The sequence below is a fragment of the Giraffa tippelskirchi genome, chromosome 2 (genome assembly GCF_054371585.1).
Source record: "Giraffa tippelskirchi isolate mGirTip1 chromosome 2, T2T-mGirTip1v1.2.pri, whole genome shotgun sequence".
In the NCBI taxonomy this organism is placed as follows: domain Eukaryota; kingdom Metazoa; phylum Chordata; class Mammalia; order Artiodactyla; family Giraffidae; genus Giraffa; species Giraffa tippelskirchi.
The window spans coordinates 209,084,043-209,109,279 of NC_137276.1; the positions used below are offsets into that span (position 1 = coordinate 209,084,043).

A 25,237-nucleotide genomic window follows, 5' to 3' on the forward strand; every position below is an offset into this window, starting at 1 on the left:
CACAGTGCTTGACAAGTGATCACGTAAGAAAATTTGTAAAACTGACTTTTGTGTTATTTCATGTGAATATAAATCAAGACTATCCAGGTAATAGTCATATGGATTCAAAGAAGTTGACACTAGAAGTTGACCTATCTTCAGTTAATAGTCACATGTAATCACTATATCCTTAACAAATATATTATCTTATTAAATGTATTAATGCATTCTTCCTTTATCAGCTTCTATTCTAAGCAAGACAGCTGCCAAGTTTTTTTAAAAGACCACCACAACACTTACAGGAGATATAAAGGAGGACACCAAGAAGGAAATCTGGGATATGACTGAAGGGGACCTGTGTCCACCACTGACCTCGGCAAAATTGGCTGGTATGTCCACATGGGGTCTTGGGGTTGTAAAGGATAGAAACACAAAGCAGGTAAGTTTAGCAACTGACGATCTTAAAATCCTTCCTTCCCAGGAATATATCACATGTCCTGAGACTCAGGGCCTAGGGAACAGATGAATTACTATGTTGCACCAACCTAGACACATGTGATAATGCAGAGGGAATTCAGCAGATGGATGTTCAGAGGCGGAGTCAGGTGACCTGGTTGTATATGTCCATGGACCCTGATTAAAGACTGATAGAAATACAGAGGACAGCTGGCCGCTATACTAGAACATAGAATTTTATGTAGGCACAAAGAACTTTAAGACTGCCTGCATGTTTAACATATATTTCACACTGTTCCAGATAAACGGGAATTTTTTACAACTCATTTTCAAATCAAAACATTCTTTAAAATAGTACTGTGCTGAAAAGGTAAAATGTAAATATTTCAGATGTTTAAAAAAGGCAAAACTGGTTCCATCTAAACCAGATTTCTTGTACTCACACAAACTTCAGAATTTACCAACATTGAAATATATCCCTCTCCTCTGTTACAAATGTCAAGCAATGCAGTTATCAATCTCTGAAATTTAAGAAAAATAAACTAAATATGGCATAATATTTTTGTTCCCTATAACTGAAAAGGCTCAACTACATTTTAAAAAGCAGAGCAATGAACCAAAATACATACCTTCTGGATGTGTTTCTCCCCAATGTTAAAGTAATGGGTCCTGAGAACAGAGTTCTTAAATTGCTCACAATCCAAACACTCTCTGAAAATTAATAAAAATAAATGTTACTTCAAGTGCATCTTATCTCAAAGAATTTCAACAGTATCTTTTACAATGAAATCTTAACTACTGATTAAAAAAAAAAAATCTGAAAAAATGACCAAAAAAAAAAAAAAAGATGTATTGCAAGTAAAAAATATTCTTAATTATACATGTTCTCCTTGGGCATGGTGGTTGATCACATCTGACAAAGAAAAGTATGCATACAAAATTATTTACATCAAAACATACTACTTATCTGTGTATACACTGTCTAAAGACTCTTTCATCAATTCTCAACTATGTGAGAAGTTAATGTCAATGACCAAGGGAAATTATGATCAAAGATTCTGGGAAAAAAGTATTAGAATTACTTGGTAGTCAACACAAGAGTGGAAACACCCCATTCCCCCCCCCCAGATCATTAGAAACAAAAAATACTAAACTTGGAATCAGAGTCATCCTAGATAAAGAATGACATCAACATGTGGAACACTTTATACTTCTAAGAACAAAAGAGTGGATGAAAAAGTTTTAGGCCAGCAAGACCCATAGCCCCCCTTTAACACTGCGGTGGCTGAGGAAACTGTATATTGACCGATAGGCCAGTGGACAGTGAGCCCAGTTGATGATAAGACAAGTATGGGGCAAACTCCAAGATTCCCCACAGCAGCATTCCACTCACACTAGCCACTGCATATAGGTCAGGTTCACATTTTCTACAATTCTCAATTCCTACCCCTGGGCTTCCCTGTTGGCAGGGAATCTGCCTGCCATGCAGAAGATGAGGGTTTGAGTCTTGGGTTGGAAAGATCCCCTGGAGAAGGGAATGGCAACCCACTAGAGTATTCTTGCCTGGAGAATCTCATGGACAGAGGAGCCTGGGGGTGCTACAGTCCATGGGGTTGCAAAAGAGTGGGACACGACCGAGTAACTGAACAACAACAACAGTAATCCCACAGCCTATGATTGGTTCTCAAGGATTATTGCTTAGCTTATAAATAAATAAATAAACCTAAACCTTAAACTCCCCAAATAAAGCATTTTCATAATTATTTCATTAGTGCCCTTCAGTCTCCTTAAAACCATACACAGATGATACATTTTTTTGAGTGATGGTTCTGTGATATCCTAGGGAAGCAGACTCTTTAACCACCTTGCCTCTGGGTCACTTTGTATCCTGCTTCCTGTTACTCCCGCTGTGACCGAGAGCCTTTCATTCATCTCTGAATCCCCCAGTACCCAGTATGGTGCAAGGCACAGAGCTGATGCTGAGTAAAGTCTGCTTTATGAGTCAATGAATCTGAGAGACTTTATCAACTAATAATACATCATGCTGAAGTAAAAATAGGATCAGCAAACAAAAGCAGGTAGTTACATGAGCCAATCACAATGGAGAATACGCACGTTTTTTTAAAATTTCACACTTCATACATACACATACTCAATCCCCATTCTCCATCACTCTCCCTCTCCCTTTTCTCAGTTTGCCTTAGCAACAACACTCTCCCCGTATCTAAGTCAATACTCTCCCAATCCCTACAAACACTCAGCCAGCTGGGTGGCAGGGCTCTTTTCTGCCCTAGTGAATTGGGGACTCTGAACCAACTGGCATGGTAATTGAACATTAACACAAACTCTCTTAGCACACTCCTAAGCTCAGCAGCTCCTAAGCTACCCTCCATCAGCAGCAAGGAATGTCACCTAATGTGTAACTCAAAAATACCTCGAAGCATAACTAAAGGCAAAATGTTCCCCAAATTTTATTAGGAGACAAGTACTTATCACCTTAAAATAGAGAGGAAAAAAAAAAAAAAAACAATAACAGAAAACCCTGAAGAGACTGCCTAATGACTAAAAACAAAAAAGAGCATTATCATTTCCTATTAGGACACTACTTTTTCAGCAGCTAAATAAAAACATTACCAAATCATTTTATGTAATAAAATTTAACCTTACTTTGACCTTCCTCATACAGCAAACAAACCTCTCTATCCAATAAAGTTCCATCTGAACTATGTAAGATGATAAGCAATACCTTAATTGCATTCATTTACATGACTTTGAAACTATTCTGGGCTGAAGTCACTGACTGCAAGGTCACAGAATACAAAAAAGCAAAATGTACGCAATTTACCAAGGAGGAATGATGCACTTAGACAGTGGGGAGGCCTTCTCCCTGCCTCCTTAGGAGAGACCCAATGCTTAATGCAGTCAACAGGTGCAGCCATCTCTAACGTCTCTATCTAAAATGTATCATACATAATTGTACATACTGATTTTATATACACATGCAAAATATAATAAGAATATGTATTTGCTAAATCCATCATATATTATGGCTCTCTTATTAAAGGCCATTTCCCTGAATAGAGACAAAGGACAATCCTATGCCTTACCAACACTAAAGACCAAAACATGCAACAGGGCTAATACTATCTCCAATGGTTCAAAAAAATTTCTAACAACTAAAAGTCAGGTTATAAAGCTATAACAATTTTTAGGACAAGAACTGCAAACACAGAATGCTAAGTATATTAAGCATTTCTGCTTTCATTTTTCATAACCTCAGCATATATTCAACTAATTTGCTTAGCTGAGCAGACTTTTTATATGTCTCAAAGCCAATAATAAAACATTAGTGAAAGTAAAGAAATAAAACTGGCTGATAGAAACTGGCTACCATAAATTACAAGGGACAATGTGTATTCTTCAAAACCTTGTAATATAACATCATAACAGACAAAAACAAGTTAATCCTACAAAATATATTAGTAAATTAATATATAATATATTAGTCTTCAGTAAAATTGTAACACAAACTAGATGTTATTGGCACTTGAATTTACTGGAGAAAACAGAAAGAAACTAAAAAGTTAGGATCTAGAGACCTTTAAAATGTTTGTACTATTAATACAAATATAGAACCTCAAATATTTGTTTTAGGTTTAATATATCATCATCAGGAGATTCATTTAAGAAGCTTCTGTCCATTAAATTAGATAAATCTCCTACATTTAATGTATTAATACTATTATACCAAAGCACTTTTATACTACTCAAGCCAAACTTTTGTAATTTAAAAACGATTTAGCAAAAAAAAAAAAAAAGGCAGCAATAATATAAAATAAATGTATGCCTCTTCACCTTTTCTCCCCACCTAGAAGGGCAGGACTCTTTCCATGTAAATCTGTATTACATCCCAATCATTTCAACTGATGCTACTCCACGAAGAACATAAAGATGAAAACATTTTTAAGTACTTTATTCCTAGACAAACTCCAACACCTTGCTGTCACTTTGACCTTTTAAAATGAGAAATAACATATCTCAATTTCTCTCTGTAAGTTAAACCAATTCACTTTGGAATAGCTTAGTAGTAAAAATAAATGCATACATGTATTTTAAAATGTACTAGTTACTATTATGATTCACATATAACTTTCAGTGACCAAATCTTCTTTAGATATTTTAATTCTAAAGCAATTCAGGATTTAACATGGGCATGGCAACCCATTCCAGTATTCTTGCCTGGAGAATCCCACGGACAGAGGAGCCTGGTGGGATATAGTCCATAGGGTCGCACAGAGTAGGACACGACTGAACCAACCTAACACACACACACACAGATTATCTGTATAACTATGTAACAAAGAACTCATGGTTCACATATTTCAACAATATAAAAGCACTGGGACCAACCCCATCTTCAAATATTATTTCCAGTGCTCTTGGTCACATTTTTAATTTCAAATCTCAGGCTTATGATAATTTCTGATAAATATGATAACAATTTGTTATTTATCATACACTTCCCTCTACCCATCCAAAAGACTGAATGCTTCATGTTCTTAAAGCTCATTAATTATGATCATAGTATCTATCTAAAGTTCTATTTCATACATATAAAATTAGGTTTTCCTTTCCTTGGATATTAGGACTATATTAAAACTAACTTTATAACCACATTCTAGCCTTTGTATGTCTTCATATGAGCTACAACCTTGAACTGAAAATGAACTTTTAAAGGCAGCACTCTTATAGTTCTCAAAACTGAAGAAAAAAGTCCAAGGCTAGGTTGTGACACACTTCATGTTAACAGCACGTGTCAGCCTCACAGTATATCCTACCCAAATAGGAAGTACACAGGTGTGTGCTCTCCTTTTCATCTCTCTTCTTTTCCTTTACCTCTTCCTAGGTCAGTGAACAAAATACTACACTTTACATGGTTTATATGGTCAAAGAAATTCAACCATGTATATATGGTATGGAGGTAAAGGATCCATCTTGTCCAAAAATGAGGTACCTAAATAAAGAAACTTATCAATTCTGAGTGTAAAATTATATCCTGGACTGATAGGTTGCTCAGATAACTCTCAAAAAAGGCCACTGTAACTCAAAAACTGTAAGGAACAGACCAAAAACACTCCATAAGATGAAGAGTATGTAGAGGAGTCCACATCTCCATTTGAAACATTTGCTCTGGCACATGTGAATTGACAATTCTATGTCTAGGGTATAGTTTTCTTCCTCTCTCACCTGTTTGTTCCCCCACCCATTTTGCATTCAACTCCATAAACAGCGGTTATTCCCCCATTATAAAACAGTTGACGGTTAAAACAATGAGCCAATGAAGAAAGTACAATATTCTATAACTGACGTTTACTGCATTGGCCTTGGACTTCTAATCTTTACCAGACGGGCACACAAATCAGTCCATCAGCTCATAAAGGTGTGCTTTTTTAACCTCTAAAACAGATGGGATTGGCCAGAAGTGTCTGGCATGTCAAACTGCTAATCACGGCTGCCCTTTGCACAAAATAACCCACTTAAGTTGAGGCATGGTTGTACTGTAACCGACATTAGTCTGTGGGAAACCCATTTAACTGTCACACACTCCTGCCACTCCTGCTCTCCCTTAATTAAGCCTAATGCCTTATGCTTTGACCTTTTGTTCTAGCCTATTAACCCTATCTAGTACAAGTTCAATTATGTTAAACTAAAAACTTTGCTGTAAAATATTAAATGCCACGCTCAAAAACCATAAGGGACATCCTCACAGCCCTTAGTTCTATGCACCCTGCTACTCAATGCATGTGACAGTAAAACTTCATTTTTGAAGTGATATTGATTCTGACTGAGTCAAGAAGAACCGAATCATCATTTTGGTCCAACCCCCTTATTTTACAAACTGAGACCAGAAACAATAAATGACTCACCTATTTCATAGCTTCAGCTGAACCACACTGAAACTTATCTAATCTTTAACACTGATCCTCTATTCTCCATGTTTCCGATTTACAGTCAAACCACTCTGGAGCATGTTAAGGATACTAATATTTTTAACGCATTACCACTTTTTACCACCCACTAAAATTCACTACACAAAAAAGCTTAAAGCAAAATCAATGAGCATATTGACATCAGTTTTGAGGAAATCTTTCCTTTCACACCAAAATTTTCTATCCACTCACAATTTCTTTTCTTCTTTTTAAAAGGAACAATGGTCATCTGAGGGAACTGCTAAATTCTGCAACACTCCCAAGGCAATAGGTACAAGAACAAATTTTCTTTTTTTTTTTGCTTTACTAACGTTTCATTTAAGTATTGAATCGAGCAAATGACTTAAGCTACAGAAAACAACTACAACTGGCTACTTATCCCCATTGGAAAAAGCTGATTATCTTTAAAAATATCCTTTTTACACCTGTATGTAAATGGACTGCTATTCACATTTACTAGAGTGCCCCAAAATAAAAATGGCATCATCAGAAAGAATATACACAAGGATGTATAAAATGTAATATATGCAGGTAAATGAGCAGTCAAACGGAAAACAAACCCTGAGACAACTAGCAGTAAGCTAATGATTCAGAGTCTCATTCACCTTTTTTTACTGCAAAATATATTCATGTTAATTACATATATGTACATATATGCATTCTTTTTTATATTCTTTTCCATTATGGTTTATCCCAGGACACTGAATACAGTGCCCTGTGGTATACAATAGGACCTTGTTATCCTTAATATTAATTTAAATGAGACATTATGCCTTAATTACAAGAGTCAGTTCATAACATAGCAATTAAGTTTGGGTCTTAGACACTGAGGAATTCAACAGTGGGAAAGTTACACTAGTGCATAGTATTCATGCACCCTACAGCACACTGACTGACACTAAGAACAATGAAAAAACAGTTCAGCACTGATAAAAACACAAAGTACGGTATAACACATTAATAGTAAATGGGCTAATTTCTCTACTCTTTTGCTTTGGACAGTAGTCTATTAGCCTGTGTATCTTCGTCACTATGACTTATAAGCTTGTGAATAGAAAAATATGCAAGTCCTGACAGATATTTTCTCTGCTTACAAAAGACATCTACTTCCAATTATGCATAAAGTTTAGTAAACATTTTTTGTCTTCACAAGCAAGAAACTGGATTAAAGTCATTTTAAGAGCATTTGTTAAATCTCCATGCTAGATATGTGTATACCAGATAACCTACACATTTTCTTTAGTATCTGAAAATTGCTAGTCTAGAAATTGTGACCTCCATGCTAAGATAATTTTATTTTCTAACTTAGCATTGTTAATCTAGTTGAATATGATAATTTTCTAACAGAAAATTCACCTCTAGTGAAGAGCAAATCCTAATTTTTAAAAACAAAAGGGCTTCATAAACTACTTAAGTTCTATAATTTACTAGGTTTTAAACAAGTCCTTCTTGATACCTCTTAACTTTTAAGATTACTGAATGCCAAAATTAATACTAGATATGAGATTATAAGATGCCTATAGTATCCCAAGAAGTCAAATTCAATGCAATTAAATGTGCTGAGCTGGCAGATCTTGATGGCTACTGCAAGTGAGGTCAAGAACACTGCCCATGAGGCTCTAGAAATATTTTCTGTTTTTTCTTTAAAAAAAGTAAATGCTGCCCCCAAAGATTTTGTTGAACATGCACTCTAATATATTATAAATTGTGTATTTTTGAAGAAACTTAGTATACAAAACAATTTCAAGTGCCAAGTAATTATAATGTCACCAGCAGTTTCATAGTTTCCTTCATAATAAACATGTCTGTAAAGAAGATGATACATTTTAAAGAAGAAATAGTATTCCTTTTAGAAGTTCTAATTTAAATAGACTAAAGAAAAAAATGGTACAAGTTATTATGCATAAGTTATTCATAATCATTAGCAGCTGTTATGTATTAACGCATAAAGGCTCCATTCCTAAGCCCCTAAAAGCCAGATTTCATCAATAGTTGAGATTGGCACAGTAAAACGAATGTTTTTTAGCAACCTTCTACGTAACAGGCACCCACAGCATGGATAATGCATTGATGAATAAGCTCCTATTCATGAAACTGACAGTCTACTGAGGAGGACAGGCATTCAACAAAGGTGGGACTATTATAATCAGGGGTTCAAGGAACTGTGAGAGATAAATCTGATCATTTTAGAGATGTGGAGACCACGATGAGCACCTACACTCTTTTGTCTTCTGTCCCATGAGTAAGAATATTCCATTCCAATTTGCTTCACCAAGGTCAGAAATGTGGTCAGTCTGTGGCCCACATCAAAGGCTACAATTAAGTTTCTTCTCTTCTGCTCTCTTTCTAGAGGGGTGGATCTTGGTGCAGCTGGTTCAGGGCACTGATCACCCCTGGTCTACACAGTATCGTCTCTGATCTGGTACCTTTCCTCAGGAGAATACAGGAGTGGGGCCCATAATCTTTGCACTATGTTCCCAGTAGAACCAACAGACCCAACCACCTTCACTAGTGGTTTTAGATTATTATTCTTCGGTAGTAGGCAGAGCTGGCCTGTGAGTGTTGTGATCACACTAGTTAACTACAGTTACCTGACTCTGTTCATCTACAAATAAAATTCCCCTTATTGTTATTCAGTTGCTCAGTCCTGTCTGATTCTTTATGATGCCACGGATTGCAGCACACCAGGCTTCCCTGTCCTTCACCACCTCCTGGAGCTTGCTCAAACTTATATCCATTGAGTCACTGATGCCATCTCATCCTCTGACATCCCCTTCTCCTCATGCCCTCAATCTTTCCCAGCATCAGGGTCTTTTCCACTGAGTTGGCTCTTTCCATCTGGTGGCCAAGCTTCAGCTTTAGCATCAGTCCTTCCAATGAATATTCAGGGTTGATTTCCTTTAGGATTGACTGGTTTGATCTTGTTGCAGTTCAAGGGACTCTCAAGAGTCTTCTCCAGCACCATAGTTCGAAGGCATCAGTTCTTCGGCACTCAGTCTTTTTTATTGTCCAGCTCTCACATCTGTACATGACTACTGGAAAAACCATAGAGACTGTACGGACCTTTGTAGGCAAAGTAATGTCTCTTCTTTTAAATACGCTGTCTAGGTTTGTCATTGCCCTACTGAACTTTAAATATAACTCAAAAATACATGTAACATGTAGCAACAAGGTTGCCGCATGAACAGATGTGCACCTGTACTTTAAAGCTTCTCTTTTTTAAATTCTCCTAGAAAGTATATTCCAAGTTCTAGAATATCAAATGAATCATAAGACTGTCCTGAAGACCATATTTTAACAGCATGAGAAGAAAGCAGGCTACAAAAAACAAGGATGATGCAACTGACCCTGCTCACTCCACTTCTTAAGATCCAGTCCTGATTATCACAGGTCCTCCCTTGGGCTCAGCTTAGATTTAGTATATTGCTGGATCCATCATCAAAGGTTATTAACTATTTCTTAACACCTGGTACAAAAGTCTGTCTTTCTGAGGCTACCTTAGCAAAAACAAACAAACAAAAAAGAGTGAAATAAATCAAAACTTGATTTCTCGTCCCTGGGTTTATACAGCTGCCAGCTGGTGGCTTTAAATTCTTAGGTGCTCAGTGTCCTCCCATGTAAGACACAGACAGAAAAATGTTTTGGAAGTTTTAAATTAACAATGACAAAAATGTTGGAAAACAAGTAAGCATCTACCCTACTGTATCACATGGATATTCCCAGCAATTAAAAAAAAAAAGAAAAAGATTAAGTGAGAAAAGGAAACAAAAGGGAAAACAGGAGAAAAAAGGAAACAAAATAGACAAAGGATGAAGATCAAGAGAAAAGGAAAAGGTGTGTAAGGCTAAATAGTAGCACTGATCACTATTTGATTTACAGTCTACACAAACTACCTAGTCTATGTGCTTTTCTCTAAAGCACGATGCCTCTAAACACCGACTTGTTTGCATATGAGCAAGTAGGACAAGGTATTTCTAGAACAAGTACATTTATACTCAGAAATTTCATAGTTTCTATCAAATTCCTTTCCAAACTGATAGCTAAGGCTCCTATGAAAGTACTTCAGCTCCTGAAAGCCCAAGCAAAAGCAAAAAAAATAACAGAATATAACAGTGATTGAGCTCAGTCTAGGATTACCAGGACAGGTAAGAATAACATTTTACTAACAGAATGAACAATGTATGCTTTGAGTTTTGCCTCAGTAACACCAAACATTCAGATACTGGGAAAAAACAGGCAGTGAATAAAACTGTTCATCTTCAAACTTTGACCTCATGTAGATTTAGTCTATTTCAATTATTTTTTTTTAACGTGTCTGAATTTATATACATATCTGAACTTATGAAAGATTTTCTTACTCAGATTGTTCGCTTACACAGTTTCTCACTTATGTGGCCAGATACAATATACTCTCTTTATAAAAAATCATAGTCAAACATTCATTTGCAGCTTTTATACTAACACTTACGTTTATCCAACATTTACTCGGCAATTCAAAATCCAAAACACACTAAAAAGTATGTATATGAACCTTATTACTCAATCTTATGTATTCAATATAGTTTCAATTTGACTGCCTTTTAGTGTAGAAGGAACCACTCAGCTTGATTCTTTTGGGTTCAAAATTCTATAAATTTTAAATGAGGCAAGTAAAAAGAGGTGGAGAGGTTTATAACTCCATTTCTCACGGTTCCAACAATAAAAGAACATGCCTTATGTGTACTTAAAAATACATGATGTGCTGCAAACCTAACTCAAAAATTTCTTTCCTGACCATGGTCTACTCCTCAAATGAAGCCACATACTCCCCGTCTCTCGATTTCTGCATCCTCTTGATAAATTCAAAAACGCATTGTCAATCTCCTCTTTGTATTACAGAGACTAGTTCATTAGCATAGCACAGTGCTTATAATTATTGGGGGTGAACACAGGACAATAAAAATAAAAATCATGTTAAGAGCCGTAATAGCCAAGAGATTTAACTTTCCAACCAGGAAAAGCTAAGGCTCTGAATCTGCTACAACGGCTCCTTGAAGTGCACAAACATAATTAGCCTTGGGAATACCTAGATTAAGACCATGCCAAGCTCTTTTAATGAATTATATCAAGAAACATAGTAGCTTTCTCTGCCTCAAAGAACACTGTGGTCCATTTCACCGGAGCTCAGAGCCTGTACAACTGCTCTTGGGGACCCCATCCCCTCCTGCAAGTGCAGGAGCAGGACGTCAGCTGACAATTCACAGCAACAGTGGCAGAAACACCTGTTGGAAGCAGGGTGCCTTCCCAGCGGGGCTGCTCTTTGAGAAGCCAGGCTGCCTGAGTCCTGTGGCTATCGGGCTGGGAGCAGGGTTGTTTTTTTTTTTAATGATTTTCTAAAAATCAGGTAGAAACTGGTTTTCTCTTCAAAAGATGTCATATTCTCATAGAAAAGCATATTATTATCAAAGAAATTAGTTGTGTGACCTCAGGCAAATCACTCACGCCTCTCTCCGTCTAGGTCTCTTATCTGTAAAATAGAGAAGTGTTAGGCACTCAGTCATATCTGCCTCTTTGCGACCCCATGGATTGTAGCATGTCAGGCTCCTCTGTCCATGGAATTCTGCAGACAAGAATACTGGAGTAGGTAGCCGTTCTCTTCTCCCGATTTTCCCAGCCCAGGGATCAAACTCAAGTCTCCTGCATTGCATATTCTTTCCTGTCTGAGCCACCAGGGAAGCCCAAAATAGACAAAATGATGCCTATATGTCATGCTGCTGCTGCTGCTAAGTCGCTTCAGTCGTGTCCGACTCTGTGCGACCCCATAGACGGCAGCCCACCAGGCTCCGCCGTCCCTGGGATTCTCCAGGCAAGAATACTGGAGTGGGTTGCCATTTCCTTCTCCAGTGCATGAAAGGGAAAAGGGAAAGTGAAGTCGCTCAGTCGTGTCCGACTCTTAGCGACCCCATGGACTGTAGCCTACCAAGGTTCCTCCATCCATGGGATTTTCCAGGCAAGAGTACTGGAGTGGGGTGCCATTGCCTTCTCCCTATATGTCATAGGGGTACTCTAAAACAGCCAGCCCTATGCCTAGCATAAAAGGGCGTGCCCCCAAGCCTCTTCTTTCCCTACCCCTCCTCCTCTCAATAAAAAAGGAAAAGGCAACAGACAAGTAACTAAATAACTTTTTATATTTCAAGTTTGGACTCAATCATCTCTACTTTCAAAGCTACAACCTTGAAACCTTTATTGTTTACCGTCAAAAACAACATATACTGATATACAGTCAGGGTTTCAGAATTTCGAAATGAAATCTAACCTCCCTGTTCTACAGAATCTACAGATGTTGCCCAGAGAGATAAAGGACTTCCCTTTCATCAGTTATCATACATTGATTCAGTAGCAGAACTTAAGCTAGAAAAGTGTGGAATAATAAAACAGAGATGCTTTTTCAAAATATGCTTTTCAAAAGTCAAACCTGAGCCTATATGACCCATTGTGCAAATACTCCCTTTGCCGAAAAACTACAATTGTGATTAATTTCATTGTGAGGGTATTTCTTATATCCTGTTTGGTAGTGTTTCCTGTGTTTTCAAGCCCTTTTTCTTGCTGTTCTCCACCTTCTTCTGTTCTCCTTCCTTTCCTTAATTTCTTTTCCAGGGTATAAATCTACCACTCTATTGGAGATTACTGTAAATTTGGGAATCAAAAAAATTTTTTAAATGTGTGCTTAAAAAAAAAAAAACAGATATAATCTCTTAAACATTTCATATCTCTCAATATCTAGATAAATTCCTCAAGACAGCAGTCTCTTTTTAAACTTCTAATCCTCAAACTTTGATTGTGTCCTCTTATCCACATTGTCATTAAATCATTACAGTTATAATAATATTCTAAGATGGTATATAAACATAATTTCCTTTATTACTATTGTAATGCTAAATTATCTTCCTTTTTTAACCAGTAACATAGTTAACATGTTCACATACTATGTAGAGTACAGGCAAATTCAACAATTACAAGTACACAACTACTAGGAGAAGCTAGCTTAGCCACTATGTGATTTAGCTTTTCTCTTATGTAAAGAGAAAACTAGGTACTTTTACCTAGTACCCTCACACAGCTGGTAAAGAAGCTAAAAGTAAAATAATCAAAGCTGACTGCAAAACACACAGGTCCCAAACTTGTTAGGTTCCTGAGCTAGCCTCAATCTATTAGCAAAGTGCAGATTTGAAAACAAGGAGCAGACCTGTCTATCATTTACAGGTGACTGAAAAATGACTTTCTAAATTGCAGGTCCAAGGGTGAGAGATTCCTTTTCACCAAAGGTCTGAATAAACCACCAGCATCAGGTCAGTCAGAGCTGTCCTGATCCCAGTGGTATCCTAAGCTGATGACTCAAATTCCCAGCAGGCTTCTAGTTGAGTATTTCTTGAAACTCTAGGCGTAGTCACACAGTGACCTGGAATTTAAGGCAAATAAGGGTCTCTTCCTTCCATCCTTAAAAATATTTTTGCTGAAGGACACCAAGCTAACAAGGCAAGATTGGTCTAGAGCTTTTTAGAGCTTTTACTCTTTGAGGTGTACCAAGTTAAAGAAATTGGAGAGAGTGAATGATGCTAGCTTTGAATTTCAAACACAGCTCTTGACTGTCAGAGAAGCAAGTTCATTTCCAAGTTTCTTAACAAAATGCTTTTATTTAACCCTGGTGCTATTTATCCAAAGAGGAAGGAAAGAAGAATGAAAGGAAGAAAGCGAGGGAGAGAAGGAAGGATGAAGGTGGGGAGGGAGAGCAGGAAAGAGGCTGGCTGGCTGGCTGGCTGGACAGATGGATGGATGGACGGATGGATGCACGGATGTCACAAGCATCTTCCTAGGAAAAGTTTCAACATATTCTGGAGTTCTTCTTGAATTTATTTTGATCAAAAAACATGTAAATAAAATTTCTTTAAGAAATAATTATCTATACATTATCTTCAATAACAATTTATCTTAAAATCTGGTTTAACCTAAAAAAAAAATCTTAGTAATACTAAGTAAATACAGTGGGGTTCTTTTTTCCATAACTTCAAAGAGTAATTTTTTCTACATTTCTGAGTTATCAGTCTTCTGAATTCTTCAAATCCATTCATTACTCCTAGAGCTCTAGGCTAAATGTTATCCCTAGCATGGTTCAAGATACTAATTTTAACAAAATTCTAACATGGTGGTAAAATGTACCATATTTACCTTTTCCTCATTCTTGTTCTCAATGTTTTACGAATTTAAGAATAATTACCTGTTTTAGGCATAATAATATCCTAAAACATCATATTTTTTTATAATTCTTTTGTAATATTTGCAAGATTGTGTAGGGATTGATTGGAATTTTAAGGTTCAAAGTGCAGAGTATGTAATATAACAGTGACAACAGTTAGTATATCACCGTGCTTTCCTGGTGGCTCAGATGGTAAAGAATCCACCTGCAATGCAGGAGACCGGGTTTTAATCCCTGGGTAGGGAAGACACGCCCCCCCACCACCTCTGGAAGAGAGAAATGGCAACCCACTCCAGTATTCTTGCCTGGAGAATCCCACGGACAGAGGAGTCTGGAGGGCTACAGTCCACGGGGTTGCAAAGAATTGGACATGACTGAGCAACTAACACACACACACACACATCTCAATAACCTATATTTATCATGAAAAATTAAAATTACTCTTCATATCTGTAGCAAAATAAAAGGAAACGTCTCTTCTAAACAAACTACTTTTTAGAACGCTAAAAATCCGATTTGAACATTACATTTCAAGGAACAAAAAATAACAACAGAGGAACATCTATATTACAGTTCGCAAAAAAACCCAGATAAGGTTTCAGAGGTCTCTTTGGTCCCAATTTTCCCCCTACCCCTGAATCACCAGATAATGTGCTTAAAGAAAGCATTCTTTCTGGGGCTATTTTACTTGAAGTTATCCTTATCAGTAATCTTATGAAAGAATTCTCCAGTTATACCACCCAAACCTCAGCACTCTGTTTTCCATGTTCAATAAGACCCCTGGAAAACACCATATCTCAAAAGAATAAAGAGAAGATGGTCTATTTTTAATTCATTTCCTTCGAAATAAACTATTACTCTCTAAGACCTGTTTCTATGCTGGTATCTAATTTTGACCTTCCACTTTTTGGATATATTTAAGAGACATTCAAAATCAGTGTGCATCCGCACAAGTGGGGAACTTGCCATTTCTCCCTCTCAAACCACCACTATTTATATAATATTGCTGTCCTCATAAAAGGGACTCCATTACCATCAGCAATTCATGTCCCTGCTTCAGTACCAGATGCAAAACAGGATACAGAAACAAGATCTCTCTCCTCCATTTACTTTTTTTTTCATTCCAACCTCTGGCTATAACCCTCAGTTCCATGCCATCGGCCTGCTTCATCATCTGACACTCTCGATTTTTACCTTCTCAAGTCTTAGTGACCCTTCTGGAGTAATACTGTGTCAATCCTAATTATTGCATCAATCTAAATATTACAGAATGAGTTTGCTCATTTTCCCCTCTGTCAGTCCCTTCGCAAAACTGCCACTTAAGGAAATGCATCTTTAACAATTCGCCAAATCAAACTCATGATCCTGAAAGTGCCTCCAACCACCGCCCCGCCCTATTCTGTTCAGAGCATCTCTCTGACTTTTCCATAGTAATCAAAAGTTGCTTTTCATAAAAATATTTCTCTAGTTGGAAGACGGATACAAAGGGCTTTGTTAGAACAGCAAATGCTTTTCTCCCCAGTCTGCACCCATGGAACACTAAACCACTATGAAACCAAACCAAAACAGAACCCACCCTCATTGTGCATCAGCCACGTGAAGGGGCATCTGGAAAGAGCACAAGTGTAAAGAACCTTCATCCCAACATAGCTAAGAAGCGAAGCTACAAATGAAGGCAGAGTTAATGGGAGAAAACACCCACAGATGTAGAAGCTACTCATTTTAAAGAAGGGGACAAGAGAGCAGGAAAACAGCAAGGAGAGAGGGAGGTGGGGTGAGGACAAACTGGAATGCTTCCACCTATACTTTAAAACCTGACTGTAACCAGAAATCTAAAGTCTGCAAAGCAAAACTCAACCTATCACAATTTAAATAGAACAATTTTTTCTTGATAAAAATGAGCTGTTTCGAACTTATGTGGGGCAGAGTTATTTTTTTAACCTGATTTACAAAGCTATCATTGCTCTTTCGGAACACTTAAAAAATGACCTTTTAAGTTTCTTACAATTGTCAAGTTTTAAAACCTAATCCCTTTAATATCATATATCCTAAGCCACTGATTTAAACCTACTTCTGTGCCACCGTCTTCCAGTATCAGTTTGCAATGGAATCTGTACAATTAATAATAACCTTCCTCCTTCTCATCTTTTTAGGGAGCCGAGAATGACATATCTCCTTATCTCCCTATTTGCGCCATTAGACTGACATATTTTGCCTCATCTGTCACCTTCCATAAAACTCTGCTTTCAGATATGAGTTAATTCATTTTTAGTTGTCCTCAATGTTCTAAAATAGTGATGTTTGACAGAATTAATACAGTGCTCTAGTTCTCTCTGTTCAACTGGCATTTAATTAAAGATCTTGGAGGCCATCTTTCTCTCGGGTTACACTGTTTAAAGACGGAATGTTACTTCCTCCCTGGACAATGTGCTAAACCACATGGCAACAGAGTTGTCTTCTTAAGGTCTCCCATCCTCCCATTTAACAGATTGTTTTACTAGGTATAAACTACCAGCAGGACATACAGTGATGCTACTTTTCACATCTCTGAACTGCAACTTTACTATAGCCTACCTTCTCTCTTACCTTTAAAGTTTCCAGAATTTCTGGAGTTGTGATGCTCCCTTATATTTGATCATTGCTTTGTTTCACTTGGACCTCAAAAAAGTCCAAATGGTATTAAATTGTAAGATGTCTTGAATCTCTGGTAACAACGCAGAGAGCCTTTAAGCAATCAGAGCTACCTAAGGCACAGACACAAAATTTCTTAAAGTCTTTTGAATTAGTATCTTTTGGCAAATAGCCCACTTAACTTGATATGTCATCATTTTCTATTGTAAAGATAGCATGCATAATTTAAACTGGCACCTGCTATTTATCACGCAAATAATCATTCTCTTGGATGGCCTTTTGAAAGTTAGCGTTTCTTAATAATTCTTTGGCTGTATCAGAACAAGAGGCATGCCCATTTAAGCAAACTTCAGCAGCAATAAACTAACAAACAGACTCTAGGTGGTGGTATAGGTTATTTTTTAATCATGATGTTTTGCTCTTCAAAAACTGTAAGAATCAGAGGAGCCTTCAGCCTCTTTTACAGATTTTTTTTTTTTTTTTTACTGCAAACTTACACAATTTTAGGGTGGACAATTAGTAAAAGTTTGGAGACCCACACAGGAAGTGGGTCCAAGCATTAAACCTGGTTTTCAACTACCTCAAAGGCACTGTAGAGAGCGCACTGGAGTAAAACCAACAATGAGGAGCCCTCCGTTTTGTTTGCTTTTTGTATGTATTTTACTCATGCTCCTAGGGCACTTTCAAGGGGTAACTGTGGAAAGAGGTCTTTCCCCACCAGAGTGTAGGAAACAGACTAAAGTAACAATCCTGCAGCCTGCAGGATAATGGCTGTTCCACTGCTGGAATCTTCTTTGTCTTTAGGAACTCATTCCAAGCAGAGAAAAGTTAGCACTGGTGATGAAGCCACTACTCTCTGAAACCAGTTAAACCCAAACCACATTACCAAACCGCTGAGCAAAACCAGAGCAACTTACTTCAAAGCTGAAAACATTTCAACATATTCCAGGCAGCAACCCACACTTTGGTGCCAGGCAGATGAAGCACCATTTGTTGAAAAAGTCCACTTATTTCAGTGTCTCTTCAACAACAAAGGTGGCAAACTAGTGATTAACCATTGAAGAATCACATCAGGAAGATGCCACCCACCTGCTAAACTCATGATTCACTAATAAGCAGGTTCAATGCAATTCATAACTTTAAAGAATGAATTACCAAAGCCCTCTGCTTCACAAATCACTCCCTCACCAAAGGTAAAAAACAACCATGATCTATAACTAGACAACCATTTTTTACTTTCACCCTATGGAAGGGCTCTCTTCCTCTAAGAACAGTTTTTCCCCCCGCACAATCTCACATTTAATCATTTATATTACCGGAGACAAACTCCAACTCAGTTCCACCAACTGAGTGAAAAGTCTCTGTGGCTAAGAACGTCTTCTTTTCCAACATAAAAACGCCCTATTAAACATTTTTTTAAAAAGCAAAAGTACTTATGCTGTTCTTCTGCTATCTTCAAAACTCAATTCAATCCCTAACGAGATAGAAGGTAAAAACTCCTGCAATACTTCAGAGATCAACATGTGTCACAGACTCCCAGCTTGCTCGCCTCTAAGACATAGTTGATTCCTTTGTTCCTCCAGACGCAACAGCAACTCTTGATTAAAATTTGGAAAACTACTTTGGAAAGGTTGTGACGGTTTGCAGAATGCTTCCCGGGAAACCCGATATAAGACAACATCCACTAGTAGTATAAGAGGACACATAGATGTAAGAGAGAAAAACGAAGGCTCCCAGGACCTGCACCTCTCTAGAGGTGAACCCGGTTTTCTGGCTCCGGAGAAAAGTGATGGTTGAGCCCTCGGGTTCCAGGGGCCTCGCCCTCGGGAGGGGAAGGACAAGTACGAACGGGCCGGGTGGACCCGAGGGTCGGCTAGGGGACGGGAGCGCGGTCCCCTTGCCTACCCACTTTCCCCAGCCGGGGATCCGGCCAGCTCAGAGCAGGGAGGCACCCGGGCGAGAGGCGGGGAGCGGCTCCCGGCGCCGCCCAGGACGCCTGGGGCAGCAGGACTGAGAAAGGCGCGGCGAGAAGCGCCCGGGGCTCCGGGCCGAGGGGCACAGCCGAGCGGGTCGCGACCCCGGCCCCCCGGCCCGGCTCCGGGGCCACACGGCGGCCGCCCTCCCCCCCCCCCCCCGACCCAGGACGGCCAAGAACGCGCCCGTGAGCCCCCGGGCCAACTCCACAACTTGCCGGCCCCGCTGCCCGGGCCCCCCGAGTTCCCGGGGAGGTTCGGAGCCCGCAGGAGAGGCGGGATTTGCCCGGAAGCCGTCCCCCTCCGCCGAGCCCACCCCGCCGTCCGCGTCCGCTCCCGCCGCCCGCAGCCCGGGCCGCGCGCCGCCCCGACGCCCCCGAGGCCCTGCCCGCCAACGCCATCGCCGCCGCGGGCCGCGCTCCCGGGCGTTTCCGGCGGCGGCGGGGACGGCCGCTCCTCCGAGCCCCCCGGCCGCGGCCGCCACTCACCCGAGGCCGCCGAGGCTCCGAGCGCCGGGGCTCCGGCCGGCTCACTCCGCGAAGGCGCCCCGCCGCCACGTCCTCCCGCGGCGCCCCGGCGAGCTCTTCCCTCCGATCGGCAGCGCTGCCGGGCGCAGCGGCCGACGCGAGGCCACGGGCGGGCGCGCGGGCGAGCGTGGGGCCGGCTCGTCCCTCCGCCTCGGCCGCCGCCGCCTCCCGAGTTCGGGGCTCTGCTGCAATGTCTGCGAGGCTGACTTTGAGCGCCTCGCTCGCCGCCCGCCCGCAGCCGCGCTCCTCCCTCCGCCGCCGAGGCGGCCGCGGCCCAGTCCCTCCCCTCGCCGCTCCACGCCATTCAGCTCTTCAGCCAAGTTTCTTAACCCTTTTTTCCCCTTCTCTCCCATTGTCGCCGGGGCGGGAGGCACGCGCTCGGGTCCCGGAGGCTCGCGGGAACTGCGGGGCCCCCTCGGTTGGCTGGTTTTCCTCCTCGCCCGCCCTCCGGCCGGCCGGGCGGGGGCTGCGAGGGCCCTGAGGCGGCGGGAGGATCACGGCGGCCAGGAGAGGTGGGTGCTCCAGGCGCCCCGAGCCCTTCCCCGCGGCTCCCGGCTCTGTCCAGCAGCCCCCACCGCCGCCGAAGGCGCCGGGACTGCTCCTCCTGGGGCTCTCGGGGCGGGGGGCGTGGGGGGGCCAGTCTCGTGACCCAGGCCAAAGGCCCGCGAAGGGGGCTCAGCCTGGGGGTCGGGACCCCCGGGTCCCGGCGTCTTAGGCTCCCTTCTCCTCCCACTTCACCCCACGACCCATGTCTCCTGGGCTCCTCGCCCACCCCCCAACTTCCACCACCTTGTAATCTGTGTGTCTTGGGGGCGGGGGGCGGGGGAACGGGCGCTAACTGCGGGTCCCTCTGATCCCGCGCCCAGCACGTAGGAGGCACCCAGGGATAATCGGGGGGCGAGTCCGAGAGGAAAACTGGGAAGGAGACCTGAGGAGCGCCGGGTTCAGCTCCTCGGAAGGCGGAGGACCCGGGAGCAGGGTATATCTTCTGCTGCTTTGTCACTGCGAAGTCTCCGGCGGAGTCGGTCCGCGAATCGACATCGTCCTCGGACCGAACCTGACCCTCCAAGACAAGGCAGAAGGCACCCAGCTGCCACTTCTCGGGCAGCCCTCCGCCGGTTAAGGCTCCGAGTAAGAAATAACAATTACATCACGAGGCCGGGGCGGTAGCCCCGGAGAGCCTCCTGGTTTCCTGCAGCCTGATCTCCCTGAACCCGCCTCTAAATTGGGGGGGATACGGATTGGTGAAGAGAGAAAGTGGAGGGAGGAGAGAGTCATCCGAAACCATCATTTCCCCCTTCTCCCTGTATTTGCTGTTTTAAAATCTTATCCTCAAGGCTCTCCCCAAACATCAAACTAGAACTATTAACACCCCCGCAACACCTCCCCAGATGTCAGGTTTCTTTTTGACTCTAGCATCTAGCATTTAGTAACTCGCCATGAAAAAAAAAAAAAAATTGCCAGGGGAAATGAGGACCGTTGCCGAAATTGTTTTTGCTTGCTGCAAAAACGCTAAAGTACAGCTTAGACTCACTGTAAACTCCGAAATGGCATGCCTGTGTTTAAACACTTATTGCACAAAACAAGTGAGTGGATAAGACACTCCATTCCTATGTGTAGGTTTTCAGATCCTTAAGGATTCGACAGCATTTGAAAATAGAGTTACTAGTGCACTTAAAAAAAAAAAAAGAAGAACTATCCAAGTCATAAAACAGTATTCTATGCCTGTTACGTAATGGTTGTGTTGTGCGTGTAAAATGTCATTTAACCTTTAAAAGTATGAATGAAGATTTGGGAACACCTTCACAGTCTTAAAAGAGAAAGCGATTTTTCAGATTAATGCTTAATAATACAGCACCTAGCACAGTGCTGGGCACATGGCAGGAAGATTTTACTTCATGGTGATAGTGCATTTTAGAACAATTATTTTACATCACTCTAATGATTTCAACTGTGCGATCTGTTGCCATCTTATATATTTAAACCTCATATGAGAGCTTATTATTTGTATCTACCACCGTTTGAAATCTGTTCAAGGCAGCTTAGTAAAGTCCACTGTTCTGTAGGATGATGTTTATCCAGGATTGATTCAGAGCCAACTGTTTCAATTAAGTGATAGGCAGCATTATTGGAGTGTGGCCCTTTAAGGAATCAAACTAATTTTCTTTAAAACTGTTTTTAACTGTTGTACAAAGATTTTCTGAAACGTATTATAAATGTTTCTATTTTCTTAAGCCAGTTTTTGGCTTTTTCTTGAAAATTCAGAGTTAATTTTGATAGTAGGTTATAATGAATTTAATGACTACATCAAGTTTCTGTTCTCTATCAAGCTCCTTCCTAGGAGTCAGGGATGCTCCCAGGACGCATAGAAGCCATCGGTCCTCACCCTGAAGGACTCCAGGATACTATGACCCAGTGACCATCTCTGCCTTTCGTAGTTGCTCTCTCTCCCCCTTCCTAACTGACAATCTGCTTGACAATTCTCTCTTTTGCCAGAGTGCCTGTCTCTAACATTATCCTCCTCTTCTGATTGGCAGCTACTAGTCTGGTGCAGATAGAGATTCCAGATAGCCTCATTTGTCACAATTCAGTCTAAAGTGAAACAAAATAAGTCCCATGTAAGGAACTGATGTGCTCACCAAGGAGAAAGGCAGGTGAACTTCATTGCATTGACCTTGTGACAGATATTTGGACTACTCAAATGATGCTTTAAAAAGCATTCTTTTTGCTTCTTAACTGGGTTTTAGATCACTGTGGTTGGTAGATAAACGACCTCCTAGGAAATAAGATTACACAGTTAATCCAACAAGCCAAATACTGGTCCTGCCCTCTTTAACACCCCTGTTAAAAAGTCTATTGCAAAATGTTAGATAACTTAACAGAGCTCCTCACTTCATTCTTCATCTATCTTCTCAAACCCACAGAAATCCAATCATTGAAATCCTGAACTCTTTTTGATAGTACATTAGTGTTAAGTAAATTGCACACCTTTTGTGGAATTCATTTTTAATCATTCTAATTGTGTTGGGGCTATTTTGTTGTTGTACTTTGTTTTTTAAAAAATCGATACCTAAATTTCCTGGCTAAGAGAGTCATTGTAAGGATACTGGGGCATATATGTAACAGAAGAATGCCCGTTCTGGAATTTGTATTTTGAAGGCAACTCATTTTAACCAATTGTGATGTGAAAAAGATGCTCTTGAGATTTCATAGTTACACACACAACTATTTTTATAAACTCAAGGTTCCTATGGGATCAGATACATATAGTTCAGTTTCAGTGTTTTTATCTGCCACAGAGAAGTTGTCTGGGAGAGGCATGCTTATGATGTGCTCCCTGAATCTGTCTGTGATAGCATTTTTCACTCCAGTTGGTGACTGGGTATTTACTTATCTGTATCCCATTCTAGATGCAATCACTATAGGCATAGGGTCCATGTCTTTCTGGTTCATGTTTGGATACTACCGCACCTATCCCTGTGTTCTGCAAATGGTAGGCATCCAGTAGATATTGGGCAAGAGACTTCCATAGTATAGAAAAGGTTTGTATAGGCAAAGCTATGGTTGTTTGAGTAGTCATGTACAGATGTGAGAGTTGGGCCATAAGGAAGGCTGAGTGCCGAAGAACTGATGCTTTTGAACTATGATGCTGCAGAAGACTCTTGAGAGTCCCTTGGACTGCTAGGAGACCAAACCAGTCAATCCTAAAGGAAATCAACCCAATTCATTGGAAGAACTGATGTTGAAGCGGAAGCTCCAAAATTTTAGCCACCTAGTGCAAAGAATCAACTTATTGGAAAAGACCCTGACACTGGGAAAGATTGAAGGCAAAAGGAGAAGGCAGTGGCAAAGGATGAGATGGTTAGATAGCATCACTGACTCAATGGACATGAATTTGAGCGAACTCTGGGAGATAGTGAAGGACAGAGGAGCTAGGCATGCTTCAGTCCATGGGGTCACAAAGAGTCAGACACGACTTAGTGACTGAACAATAACAACTTTCACAATCCAGAGGACAATCTGTATTTCTAGTTTGGGTACAAGTGTGGAGTAAGGGAGTTCAGAGAAAATTTTACAGAGTAAAGAATGCTTTAACTGGCTATTAAAAAGTAAGAATTTGCCAACTAGGCCAGTGGGAAAGGGTTCTTAAGAGAGGGAAAAGACTGCCTAACAGTAGTAAGATGTGAAGAAAACAGAAATATGTGTTGAGAAGTATTGAACTCACCTTATACACTATGAACTAATGACTAATGCACTATGACAGAGAACAGAAATGTACACAGGTGAAAGTCCAGTATAGTTATGCAGTTATAGTCCTTCAGCATCTAGAGAAATGCTGTCCAATAAAAATATAAAGTCAGCCACAAATGTGAGCTGTGGATGTACTTTTAAATTTTCTAGTAGCCACATTTTCAAAATACAAAGAAACAGGTAAAATTAATTTTAATAATTTAACTACCAAAAATATTATTTCAGTGTGTATACAACATAAAAACTTTTCAATAGACATTTTATATTCTTTCATTCAAAGTAACATTTCAAAATCCACTGGGGTTTTTTGAAGGGGACATCACCTTCAAGTACTTAATAGCCACGTGTGGTTAGTGGCTACTGTATGGGACAATGTGTCTCTAGAGGACAGATGAAATCTTTGATGGTACAGTTAAAGGAAATTTTCTTAAGATGAAAATCTGAATCTTGTGTAATCTGTGATTTTAGTTGTGTTGATTACTGGTGTTTAACTCTGCTATGTTATAAAGACTACTTTCTTGTGTCTAGGTTTTTATGCCAATTAGAGAATCAGCGAAGTTTACATTTTATGTACTGTTACTCCATTAACCATACTGTAGTTACAACTAATTTTATTTCTGTTAACTCTAGTGATGGATTGTAAATGTAACCTGACTGTATAGCTTTAAAAAACACTATAAAATTGGAGTTGAATAAAAGTATCAATAAAAGTCTTCCTTAGAGCACAGAACTACTTCTGTGTGAGTTACTGTCAAACATCATCCTGGCTATAGAAGCCCAGGGTTTTGCTTTTCAATTCTTCCATGTCCACGCACTTATGGAGAATATTAGGTTGGTGCAAAAGTAATTCTGGTTTCAGACTGTGAATTTTAAATCATTAAAGAAGTTGGACGTGGAAGTGTTAGTCACTCAGTTGTGTCTGACTCTGTGACCCCATGGACTTTAGCCCACCAGGCTCCTCTGTCCATGGTGTTTTCCAGGCATGAATACTGGCATAGTTTGCCATGCCCTCCTCCAGAGGATCTTCCCCACCCAGGGATCAAATCTGGGCCTCCTGCATTGCAGGTAGATTCTTTACCACCTGAGCTACCAGGGAAGACCTTTAAATCATTATAACTAGGCTCAAATATCTTTATTAATTAAAATAGAAACCATTACAACCAACACATCTTTGCCAACGAGAAATAAGTTTGTTTA

The 25,237-nt window shown here is 40.3% G+C and overlaps 2 protein-coding genes across 44 annotated transcripts in view; one reads left to right on the forward strand and one right to left on the reverse strand.

Moving 5' to 3' along the window:
* NRIP1 (nuclear receptor interacting protein 1) overlaps window positions 1-20,983 on the reverse strand; it is a 92,264-nt gene extending 71,281 nt beyond the window's left edge. For 6 of the 43 annotated variants that reach the window (XM_081552963.1, XM_081553055.1, XM_081552956.1 and 3 more), the window contains exons 1-2: window positions 19,751-19,965; window positions 1,065-1,146 (exon numbers count right to left, since the gene is read on the reverse strand). The gene's annotated coding sequence lies outside the window, so the exon portion shown is untranslated. Of the gene's footprint in view, window positions 1-351; window positions 491-878; window positions 957-1,064; window positions 1,147-4,290; window positions 4,449-17,244; window positions 17,403-19,473; window positions 19,641-19,750; window positions 19,966-20,717 lie in introns of those variants that run through there. The other 37 variants (XM_081553120.1, XM_081553111.1, XM_081553091.1 and 34 more) reach the window with 26 other exon arrangements.
* LOC145539636 (uncharacterized) lies at window positions 320-24,767 on the forward strand. The gene is made up of 5 exons (XM_081573664.1): window positions 320-418; window positions 8,776-8,847; window positions 19,102-19,313; window positions 19,432-20,301; window positions 20,656-24,767. The coding sequence occupies exons 1-5, from the start codon at window positions 320-322 to the stop codon at window positions 20,660-20,662; spliced, it is 1,260 nt and encodes a 419-aa protein (XP_081429790.1). The 3' UTR covers window positions 20,663-24,767.
* Window positions 24,768-25,237: the final 470 nt, after the last annotated feature.